The following is a 12,497-nucleotide window of genomic DNA, read 5'->3' on the forward strand; positions in this document are numbered from 1 at the left end:
ACGCAGCACTGCCTGGGTTGAGCAGCACGGGGTGGAAGAGTAGGGTGTGGCCCTGATAAAAGGCCGTGGGCCCCTGTTTTGAATCCTGTTCTTGATAGTTTCAGAAATGTGATCTTTGACATCACCCCTGGAGATGAGGCGGGAAAGTTTGAAGTAAATGCCAAGTTCCTGGGTGTGGACATGGAACGATTTCAGCTCCACTATCAGGTGAGGGGACACTCCCCTGAGCCCTCCAGATACCCGCTGGGCTCTAGGTGCCAGCCTGAAGATGGAAGGCTGGCCTGGCTTCCCTGGGCCTTGGATGATATCAATTTTGTTCCCTATCCAGTCCACATGGCCTGTTCCTGAAGACAAGAGTGATGGTCTGTGTAGCCCAAGCCTCTCGGTCCCCGTGCCCTGACACAGACCCCTCACCCAAGCAACAGAAGACCACTCTCCTGGTGGTGGTGGTGTCAGAGCAGATTAATATTTGACGCCCTATCCCATGTCAGTGGCTTTACACACTACCTCATTTAATCCTCTCCAAGGCTCTCCAGCATTATCCCTATCTTATAGGCTCTGAGGCTAAAAGGTTAAGAAGCTGGCCTAAGTCATAGGCCAGTGTTCAGGGAAGCAGTGATTTTAAGTCCAAATCTTGCTGTTCTGTTGCTTTGCCTTTTAAATGATTTCAAGCCCTGGCTCTGTCTGAACTGACATTTGGTCCAGTCACTGCACCTTTCTCTTGGTCGTGGTTTCCTCATCTGCAGAGGGGTTCTCCACGCCCACTTCAGTGGCCGATGCCACCGGATGACTCTGTACGGCTCCACGATGTCAGTGTTTTGTAGGCTGTGTGGGCCACAGTGAGAAGCCCTCCAACTCCCCTCCCTGCCCCTTCCCTCCTTCCCAGGACCTCCTGCAGCTCCAGTACGAGGGTGTGGCTGTCATGAAACTCTTCAACAAGGCCAAGGTCAACGTCAACCTTCTCATTTTCCTCCTCAACAAGAAATTCTTGCGGAAGTGACTGAGGCAGGGGGTGCTCCCCAAGCCCTTCTTACCTCACTGGCTGCTTTTCTTAACACTAATGCACTGCTCCACTTTCCTGCAGACACCCAGAACTCAGGCCCAGGCAAGGCTCAAGAAGTCTTGCCCTTTCCCCAGCTGGGAGGAGTCTGGCTCCCTGGCCCGCAGGCAGGGTTTCTAATTGGCTCCAGTCTGGCCATGTGGCTTATAAGCCACAGAACCCCATGATTTTCCAGCCTGATGGAAAGGAATGAGCCCAGGGCTTGCCCTGCGAAGGCTACCGCTCTAATGTCTGCTGCCGTCCTCCCAATACGATAAGTATTGTCCCAGCGGCCTGATTCCTGCTGCCTCCCTTCTCTCTGCAGACCCAAGCCAGGGCTGGGCTCCCTGTCCCCACCCCCGCTTCAGCAGCAGCATGTGTTCTATCCTGCTGAAGCCCAGGCCACTCTGCTGCAGTGATGCCTCACACCCTCCCACCCCTGACCCTCACCCCGGTTGGACAGCACTCATTAATGCCCACTCGGCCTTGTGACACACGGCGGCCTGGGCAAGATGACCCTCCATTAACCTCAAATCTCATTCTCTTGTTTACAGTCTGTTTTACATGTGGGTCACCAGGGTATTTATTCTGTCCTGTGCAACCTTAATCATGGCTTTTATTCTTTCTTCCTGAGCTCAGAGAAAGAGTTCCCATTTCCCTATTCAAACTAATACTCATGCCAATCTTTTATACCTTGTATATAAAGTCACCTTGGGTCCCTCATGTTTAGATCTCATTATTTCAGCCTCATACGGTACAAAAAGCAGTCTTTCCCTTTTCTCTCTCACCCAACAGGATTCTTGCATATGAGAGCTATGCTTCCTGTCCTTGTGGCCCCTCTGATTTCACTTTAATATAAACAGCTGTTACCTCCACATCTGTTGTTAACCCCTTATTTCATCTGCAGAAAAGGCCCCTGAGTTCTGGGATAAATCCTCCCTGGTGAGCGGGGGAGTCTTTCCTGCAGCAACCCTGTCACCTTTCTGCAGGCATCCGCTGTGGACCCTGCCTACCTGAGCTCATTGGTTCTTAATGAGATGTGGCATTTATTCCTCTCTTCCCTCCCCCAGGGGACAGAGAGAAGGAAGAAATGCTTAGATTTAGATTCCATTTTTATTGGCCACTCTGAAGACTTAAGCCAAGAGGAAGGGAAACCAGTCCAGGCTCTCCCCAACTCGTTTTGCACACATTTGCAGCAGGTTCTTTTCCTGAGCCTTGGATGACAACACCAAAGGCGCCTGAGCCACAGCTTCTTGGTATCGTGGGCTCTGCACCCTGACCCAGATCCCCTGTCCATGAGGAAAGCCCCCCTCTTTTCCCCCTGGGTTTCAGGAAGCTGGGAGGAGGGGACAGTCTAGATGGACACCTGTCCTGCCCTCTGAACTCCCAAGCAGCTCCTACTAGGCAGGCACACACAAGTCTATCCAGTGCAGCCTGCCTCCCTGCACTCCTTTGCATCCTGTCACTCAGGATCTGCCTTGCTGTCACATTCAGTCTGTCACATCCTCCCCCCACCGCTTAACATGTCACAGCAAAGACTTCAAGTACCGCCTCACTCTGGGTGACAGTGACACGTACCAGTGGATCCAAGTTCCTACACATGATCGGTCATCGTTAAAGACTTAGATTCACCAAATGATTCCAGCACTGTCCCACTGTGCCGCTCCCCGACGGCCACAGGATCTCCGCCACGTACACCGCGTATAGAGAAGTCCCAGGAGCTACTGGGGTTGCCAGGACAGTTACACACACGTACTACTCACAGTGACCGCAACGGTGAGCAGTCACCGTTTTCACTTAATAGATGATGGAACTGCAGTTCACAAGGTCAGGTAACTGCACGAAGCTCCACAGCTATAAGGGGAAGAAGGTCTTTAAACTCAGGTCCATCTGCTCAGATTTACATCCCCCTGTACTTTTCTCTTCTCTGAAACATTTCCACTTCCATCACCCCACACTCTCATGCCACTCTTTTCATTCAAGCCCACCCCACTCCACCCTCGTGTTGGTCCCTGATGAGCTTCAGTTCATCTTTTCCTAACTATTGGTGCCCAATCTGAGATACAGGCCCTTAGTTCCGATGGGTGGGACTAGATACCAGTACCACCTCTTCGGTGGACAATTTTGCAATGTCAGAAATACCAAGAGCAGGGACTTCTCTGGTGGTCCAGTGGCTGAGACTGTGCTCCCAGTGCAGGGGACCTGGGTTTGATCCCTGGTGGAAGAATTAGATCCTGCATGCTGCAATTAAGACCTGGTGCAGTCAAATAAATAAATATTTTAAATATATGCATATTTAAGTGCAGGGTACCAGGACAATTCAATCGGGAAAGAGTAGTCTTTTCAACAAATGGTGCTGGGACACTGGATATCCACATTCGAAAGAATGAAGTTGGACCTGTACCTCACACCATAAACAAAAATTAAAACATCACAGACCTAGATATAAAAGCTAAAACAATAAAACTCTTAGAAGAAGCATAGATATAAATTTTCATGACTTTGGATTTGGCAGTGGTTTCTTTAGATACTGAAAGCAAAAGCCACAAGAGTAGATAAATTGAACTTCATCAAAATTCAAAACTCTTGTGCTTCAAAGGACATCTTCAAGGAAATATAAAAAAAAAAAACCCACAAAAGTGGGAGATGTTTTCAAATCATGTATCTGACAAAGGATTTATATCTACAATGTATAAAGAATTCTTACAACTCAAAAAGATAGCCCAATTAAATGGGCAAAGAATTAGAAAAGCCATTTCTCGAAAGAAGACACATGGATGGCTAATAAGCACAGGAGGTGATGCTCAGGGCTCTCCTGGTGGCCCAGTGGTTAAGAATCTGCCTGCCAATAAACACGGGTTCGATCCCTGGTCCAGAAAGATCCCACATGCCCGGAGGCAACTAAGCTCCCGGACCACAATTACTGAGGCTGTGCTCCGCACCAAGAGGAGCCACTGCAGTGAGCAGCCCAGGCAGCGCAGCTAGAGTAGCTCCTGCTCGCCGCAACTGGAGAGAGCCGCCATGCAACAGTGAAGATCCAGCACACCCAAAAATAAATAAATAAAATCTTAAAAAAAAAAAAGACTGTAAAGTCCCAAGATTATTAGAAAAAAGTGATATTCAACATCATTAGTCATTAGCAAAATGCAAATCAAAAGCATGAGATACCACTTCACCCCCAGTAGGATAGCTAAAGTACAATAGGTAATAGCAAGTGTTGGTGCGGCTGTGGAGAAATTACAAGTCATGTATTGCTAAGGAGGCTGTAAAATAGTGGAGTAACTTTGGAAAACAATTTGGCAGTTCCTTGCTAAACACAGAGTTACCATATGAGTCAGCAATTTCACTCCTAGGTATAAATCCCAAGAAAATTGAGAGCATATGTCCATACAAAAATCTGTATACAAATGTTTATAGCATCATGATTCTTAATAGCCAAAAAATGGAAATAGTCACATTGCTCATCAGTTGACAAGTGGATAAACAAAGGGTGATATATCCATACAATGGAATATTCAGCCATCAGAATGAAATACTGATATAAGCTACAACATAGAAGAATCTTGAGAACATGCTACGTGGAAGTCAAGCACAGGCTTCCCTGGTGGCTCAGTGGTAAAGAATCTGCCTGCCAATGTGGGAGACTCCGGTCCAGGAAGGTTCCACGTGCCACGGGGCACCTAGGTTTATGCACCACAACTACTGAGCCCGTGCCCTAGAGCCCATGAGCCTCAACCACTGAGCCTGTGTGCTAGAGCCCCTGCTCTGCATCAAAAGAAGCCACTACAATGAGCGGCCCACACACCGCAACTAGAGGCTAGCGCTGCTCGCCGCAACTAGGGAAGGTCCACGTGCAGCAATGAAGATCCAGCACAGGCAAAAATAAATTAATTCATTTTTTTAAAGAAGGCAGAAAAGAAATGATGAGCCAGATCTGAGTGTACTGATGTGAAAAGCTGTCAGTGGTACATGTTACTTGGAATGATATGGGTAACGAGGCAGTGGTCCACCTTTGGGGAGTAGGAAGCACCTTTCTCTGCTGTTATTACAGTGAGCTTCTGCTGCTGCTGCTGCTGCTAAGGCGCTTCAGTCGTGTCCGACTCTGTGCGACCCCACAGACAGAAGCCCATCAGGCTCCTCCATCCCTGGTGTTCTCCAGGCAAGAACACTGGAGTGGGTTGCCATTTCCTTCTCCAGTGCATGAAAATGAAAAGTGAAAGTGAAGTCTCTCAGTCGTTTCCCACTCTTAGCGACCCCATGGACTGCAGCCCACCAGGCTCTTCCGTCCATGGGATTCTCCAGGCAAGAGTACTGGAGTGGGGTGCCATTGCCTTCTCCGGAGCTTCTACTAGTCTTATAGAAAAGAAGGCCAGCGCGTGCTATGGGTCTAGAACTGAGGGGTGAGTAACATGGAGGAGTGGCAGGACCCTTGTTCTAGAGCAGCGCTGCTCCAACTAGGTGCTACAATCTGCACCTGGTCCGCTACTAGGACACATGCAGAAATCGACAGCAAGCACTTAGAAACTCATAGCTAGCAGTTTTACCCGTGATTCTAATGATAAAAAACTGAGATTATATTTTATAGATCTCTTCATTTCGTTTTTCTAGTAACTGGGTTTTTTCATATTTCACAAAAATATCAGTCGATAACAGATTAAAAATTTTAAGGAGTTGCCCTTTACTACAGACTGTTTGAGAAGAACTGTTCTACAGGACATGCTTCTAGTCAAGTGACATAGAATGCATTAGCACTGATAAATTAAACCAGAGAGACTTAATAGAGTAGCTGAGATCACACTATATATGCAATTTTGGATTCTGCTATATTCATTGAGCCATGAAAAACATTCTCCATTTCTTTAAAATTTCTTCAAAACATTATGTAGGCCATATAGCTCATGTATTTATTTAACATTTGTACAATATCAGACAGCTTTCCATTATCAATAACATATAATTCTGCAATGAATATTTTTCAGTTCAGTTCAGTTCAGTCGCTCAGTTGTGTCCGACTCTTTGCGACCCCAGGCCTCCCTGTCCATCACCAACTCCTGGAGTCCACCCAAACCCACGTCAATTGAGTAGGTGATGCCATCCAACCATCTCATCCTCTGTCATCCCCTTCTCCTCCTGCCCTCAGTCTTTCCCAGAATCAGGGTCTTTTCCAGTGAGTCAGCGCTTCACATCAGGTGGCCAAAGGACTGGAGTTTCAGCTTCAACATCAGACCTACCAATGAACACCCAGGACTGATCTGCTTTAGGATGGACTAGTTGGATCTCCTTGCAGTCCAAGGGACTCTCAAGAGTCTCCTCCAACACCACAGATCAAAAGCATCAATTCTTCGGTGCTCAGCGTTTGTTATAGTCCAACTCTCACATCCATACATGACTACCGGAAAAATCATAGCCTTGACTAGACAGACCTTTGTTGGCAAAGTAATGTCTCTGCTTTTTAATATGCTATCTAGGTTGGTCATAACTTTCCTTCCAAGGAGTAAGCGTCTTTTAATTTCATGGCTGCAATCACCATCTGCAGTGATTTTGGAGCCCCAAAAAACAAAGTTAACGACTATTTTCACTGTTTCCCCATCTATCTGCCATGAAGTGATGGGACCACATGCTAAGATCTTAGTTTTCTGAATGTTGAACTTTAAGCCAACTTGTTCACTCTCCTCTTTGGCTTTCATTAAGAGGCTCTTCAGTTCCTCCTCACTTTCTGCCGTAACGGTGGTGTCATCTGCATACCTGAGGTTATTGATATTTTTCCTGGCAATCTTGATTCCAGCTTGTGCTTCCTCCAGCCCAACATTTCGAATGATGTACTCTGCATATAAGTTAAATAAGCAGGGTGACAATATACAGCCTAGACATACTCCTTTTCCTATTTGGAACCAGTCTGTTGTTCCATGTCCAGTTCTAACTGTTGCTTCCCTACCTGCATATAGGTTTCTCAAGAGGCAGGTCAGATGGTCTGGTGCCCATCTCTTTCAAAATTTTCCAGTTTATTGTGATTCACACAGTCAAAGTCTTTGGCATAGTCAATAAAGCAGAAATATACGTTTTTCTGGAACTCTCTTGCTTTTTTGATGATCCAGTGAATGTTGGCAATTTGATATCTGGTTCTTCTGCCTTTTCTAAAACCAGCTGGAACATCTGGTAGTTCACGGTTCACGTATTGCTGAAGCCTGGCTTGGAGAATTTTGAGCATTACTTTACTAGCATGTGAGATGAGTGCAATTGTACGGTAGTTTGAGCATTCTTTGGCATTGCCTTTCTTTGGGATTGGAATGAAAACTGAACTTTTCCAGTCCTGTGGCCACTGCTGAGTTTTCCAAATTTGTTGGCATATTGAGTGCAGCACTTTCACAGCATCATCTTTCGGGATTTGAAATAGCTCAACTGGAATTCCATCTCCTCCACTAGCTTTGTTCGTAGTGATGCTTTCTAAGGCCCACTTGACTTCACATTCCAGGATGGTTTTGAGTATAAGATCTTTATTTATATTTCTAAATATCTCTCTAGAATACTAGGACAGAAATTGCTAGATCAAAGAGTATGAACATTTTTAAAAATTAGACTTTTCCATATTATAATACATATTCATTGTACAAAATTTCAGTTCAGTTCAGCCACTCAGTGGTGTCTGACTCTTTGCTACCCCATGGACTGCAGCACACCAGGGTTCCCTGTCCATCACCAACTCCCAGAGCTTACTCAAACTCATGTCCATCGAGTTCGGGATGCCATCCAACAGTTTCATCCTCTGTCGTCCCTTCTCATCCTGCCTTCAATCTTTCCCAGCATCAGGGTCTTTCCTAATGTGTTGGTTCTTTGCATCAGGGGGCCAGAGTATTGGAGTTTCAGCTTCAGCATCAGTCCTTCCAATGAATATTCAGGGTTGATTTTCTTTAGGATTGACTGGTTTGATCTCCTTTCACTCCAGGGACTCTCAAGAGTCTTCTCCAACACCACAGTTTAAAAGCATCAATTCTTTGGCACTCAGCTTTCTTTATGGTCCAACTCTCACATCCACACATAACTACTGGAAAAACCATAGCTTTGGCTAGATGGACCTTCGTTAGCAAAGTAATGTCTCTGCTCTTTAATATGCTGTCTAGGTTAGTCATAGTTTTACTTCCAAGAAGGAAGTGTCTTTTAATTTCATGGCTGCACTCACCATCTGCAGTATTTTAGAGCCCAAGAAAATAGTCTCTCACTATTTCCATTGTTTCCACATCTATTTGCCATGAAGTGATGGGACCAGATGCCATGACCTTAGTTTTTTTAATGTTGAGTTTTAAGCCAGCTTTTTCACTCTCTTCTTTCACTTTCATCAGGAGGTTCTTTAGTTCTTCTTTGATTTCTGCCATAAGGGTGGTGTCATCTGCGTATCTGAGGTTATTGGCAGTATTCCAGGCTGTCTGGTTCTAGGTGAGTGATCACACCATCATGGTTATCTGGGATATGAAGATCTTTGTTTTAATAGTGCTTCTGGAAAATTTAGAAAATATTTAAAAGGCAAAAAACAAAGTGGGGGGGGCTTCCTTGGTGGTCCAGTGGTTAAGAGTCCTCCTTGCAAAGTAGGGGACATTAGTTCAATCCTTGGTCTGAGAGGATCCCACGTGCCACAGGGCAACTGAGCCCATGCACCTCAACCCACTAAGCCCAGGTGCCATGACTACTGAAGCCCGCCCCTGGAGCCTGTGCTCCCCAACAAAAGAAGCCATCGCAGTAAGAAGCTGGCGCACTGCAACTGGAAAGTAACCCCTGCTGGCTGCAACTATAGAAAGAGCAACAACAAAGACCCACCACAGACAATAAATAAATAAATAAATAAATAAATCTTTTTTAAAAAGAAAAAAAGGTTAAAATAATTCATGATACCATCACTAAATGATAGCTACTTGTAACATTTTGATGCATTCTCTTCCAATCGTATTTGTAATTAGAATAACACTATGCATCTTATTTCGTTGCCTGCTTGTTCCATTTAACACTGTAAACAAATGGGATACACCCTAATTTACTTAATCCACCCACTATTAAATAACCATTTAGAGGGTTAGACTAGAGATCTCTTCAAGAAAATTAGAGATACCAAGGGAACATTTCATGCAAAGATGGGTTCAATAAAGGACAGAAATGGTATGGACCTAACAGAAACAGAAGATATGGCAAGAATACACAGAAGAACTGTACAAAAAAGATCTCCATGACCCAGATAATCACAATGGTGTGAGCACTCACCTAGAGCCAGACATCCTGGAATGTGAAGTCAAGTGTGCCTTAGAAAGCATCACTACGAACAAAGCTAGTGGAGGTGGTGGAATTCCAGTTGAGCTATTTCAAATCCTGAACGATGATGCTGTGAAAGTGCTGTACTCAATATGCCAGCAAATTTGGAAAACTCAGCAGTGGCCACAGGACTGGAAAAGGTCAGTTTTCATTCCAATCCCAAAGAAAGGCAATGCCAAAAAATGCTCAAACTACTGCACAATTGCACTCATCTCACACGCTAGTAAAGTAATGCTCAAAATTCTCCAAGCCAGGCTTCAACAATACGTGAACTGTGAACTTCCAGATGTTCAAGCTGGTTTTAGAAAAGGCAGAGGAACCAGAGATCAAACTGCCAATATCCCCTGGATCATTGAAAAAGCAAGAGAGTTCCAGAAAAATGTATATTTCTGCTTTATTGACTATGCCAAAGCCTTTGACTGCGTGAATCACAATAAACTGTGGAAAATTCTGAAAGAGATGGGCATACCAGACAATCTGACCTGCCTCTTGAGAAACCTATATGCAGGTAGGGAAGCAACAGTTAGAACTGGACGTGGAACAACAGACTGGTTCCAAATAGGAAAGGAGTACATCAAGGCTGTATATTGTCACCCTGCTTATTCAACTTCTATGCAGAGTACATCATGAGAAACACTGGGCTAGATGAAGCACAAGCTGGAATCAAGATAGCCGGGAGAAATATCAATAACCTCAGATATGCAGATGACACCACCCTTATGGCAGAAAGTGAAGAGGAACTAAAAAGTCTCTTGATGAAAGTGAAAGAAGAGAGTGAAAAAACTGGCTTAAAGCTCAACATTCAGAAAATTAAGATCATGGCATCCGGTCCCATCACTTCATGGGAAATAGATGGGGAAACAGTGGAAACAGTGTCAGGCTTTATTTTTGGGGGGTCCAAAATCACTGCAGATGGTGATTGCAGCCATGAAATTAAAAGACGCTTACTCCTTGGAAGGAAAGTTATGACCAACCTAGATAGCATATTAAAAAACAGAGACATTACCTTGCCAACAAAGGTCCATCTAGTCAAGGCTATGGTTTTTCTAGTGGTCATGTATGGATGTGAGAGTTGGACTGTGAAGAAAGTTGAGCACCGAAGAATTGATGCTTTTGAACTATGGTGTTGGAGAAGACTCTTGAGAGTCTCTTGGACTGCCAGGAGATCCAACCAGTCCATCCTAAAGGAGATCAGTCCTGGGTGTTCATTGGAAGGACTGATGCTGAAGCTGAAACACCAATACTGGCCACCTCATGGGAAGAGTTGACTCATTGGAAAAGACCCTGATGCTGGGAGGGATTGGGGGCAGGAGGAGAAGGGGTTGACAGAGGATGAGATGGTTGGATGGCATCACCTACTCGATTGACATGGGTTTGGGTGGACTCCAGGAGTTGGTGATGGACAGGGAGGCCTGGTGTGCTGCAATTCATGGGGTTGCAAAGAGTCAGACAGGACTGAGAGACTGAACTGAACTGAACTGAACTAGAGGGTTAAGTTTTGATATATAAAAGAATACTATGTTGCAAATTCCTTGTAGGGGGCTCTGTTGACATTGTTCTCTCTGGGTCTTTTTTTCCTTTTTTTAGTATCTTAGTTCCCTCACCAAGGATCAAACCTGTGTCCCCTGCAGTGGAAGCACAGAGTCTTTACTAGACTACCGTGGAAGTCCTGGTTCTTTTCCTTTAGTGAACTGATCCTCCCTTCCTCCAAATGACTGGTGGGGTTAATGATTTGCAGAATCTGCCTCCCACTGACCAGGACACTGGACTCAAGGTTCTAGAACAGACACAGACTCTTCCCCTCTGCCATGAGAATTTGAATTCTGAGGGCGGCACCAGGAAGGGAAGCCAGTGGTGGCTGAGTCACCAGCTGGCAGCCCCTTGGAGAGACAGTCACCAGTTTCTGGCACTGGGATCCCCAGAAGGGTCAGCGTGTCACCTTTCCCAGCACAAGTCATCTAACCCCTTACAACCCTGAGTGCCCCTCGGCATCTCCCACCAGTCCCTGCTCGCTCAAGCTCTTCAGTGCCATGTTTTATTATTTACAAAGATCCCTTCCTGATTCATCTTAGTACCGAATATTTATGCCTGGATTTATTTTCTCAGACTATATTCCTAGAAAAAAAGATGCTGCGTTGAAGGGTAGGCACTTTTTGTATGTGACCTAATGTCCTACAGAAAATCAGTATCAATTAACAAAGAAAGAAGGCACAGAAAGTGAGAGAAAACTGGTACACCTTACTGGGGCCAAGAGTCCTGGATCCAGAATGAAGCCCAGCATGACTTTTGCCAATCAACCTAAACCTGTCCTCATGGGATTCTGAAACCTCTCAGTGCAGCACAGTGAACCCTTCCTCTGCAAGGAACACACATTTTAAAAAAATACAGGTTGCCAAGACTTTCCTGGTGGTCCAGGGGTTAAGAATCTGCCTTGCAATGCAGGGGATGCAGGTTCAAAACCTGGTTGGGGAACTAAGATCCCACATGCCTCCCAGCAACTAAGCCTGTATGCCTTAACCTGAGGGAAACAAATAAATAGAACTTAAAAAAAAAAAAGAAAATAAAAAATAAGGATTTCCAAATGCAGTGTGGTACCCTGGACTGGATCCAGGAATAGAAAATAGGACATTAATGGGAAAACTGGTTAAACTGAATAAAGTCTAGAGCTCAGTTAATAATAATATGTTAATGTTGGTTTCTCGGTTTTAGCAAATGTACCATGGCAATGTGAACTGTTAGCTGTAGGGAATGACAGGAACCCTCTGTACTGTCTCTGCAACTTTTCTGTACATTTAAAACTATTCCAAAATTAAAAGTTTATTTAAAACTGTATCACACCAATTTAGAGTCCCACTAAGAGGGCATAGAAATGTTAGTCTTACCACAACCTTGCCAACAGCAAGTATTTTTAAAAATTCAGTCTTTCAGCAAATATTTATTAAGTACTGTCTATGTGCCAGGCACTATCCTAGGTTCTCAGGATCCATCTTTAAACAAAGCAGACATAAATCGATGCCCTCATGGTGTTGACATTGTAGCAAATAAGACAGATATTTTAGTCTGTTAGAAGCAAAAAGTGCTTTGAACAAGGATTTACTATATAGCACAGGGAACTATACTCAGTTGTTTGTGATAAACTATAATGGAAAAGAATCGAAAAAAG

The 12,497-nt window shown here is 44.7% G+C and overlaps 1 protein-coding gene across 5 annotated transcripts in view; it reads left to right on the forward strand.

The window, feature by feature from the left end:
* The window catches only part of IQGAP3 (IQ motif containing GTPase activating protein 3), a 39,293-nt gene extending 37,387 nt beyond the window's left edge, over window positions 1-1,906 (forward strand). For all 5 annotated transcript variants that reach the window (XM_065902176.1, XM_065902208.1, XM_065902196.1 and 2 more), the window contains 2 exons: window positions 99-207; window positions 887-1,906. In XM_065902176.1, the coding sequence (XP_065758248.1) occupies window positions 99-207; window positions 887-1,000 (223 nt within the window). In that variant the 3' untranslated portion in view covers window positions 1,001-1,906. The remainder of the gene's footprint in view (window positions 1-98; window positions 208-886) is intronic.
* Window positions 1,907-12,497: the final 10,591 nt, after the last annotated feature.

This window comes from Muntiacus reevesi, chromosome 1 (genome assembly GCF_963930625.1).
Source record: "Muntiacus reevesi chromosome 1, mMunRee1.1, whole genome shotgun sequence".
In the NCBI taxonomy this organism is placed as follows: domain Eukaryota; kingdom Metazoa; phylum Chordata; class Mammalia; order Artiodactyla; family Cervidae; genus Muntiacus; species Muntiacus reevesi.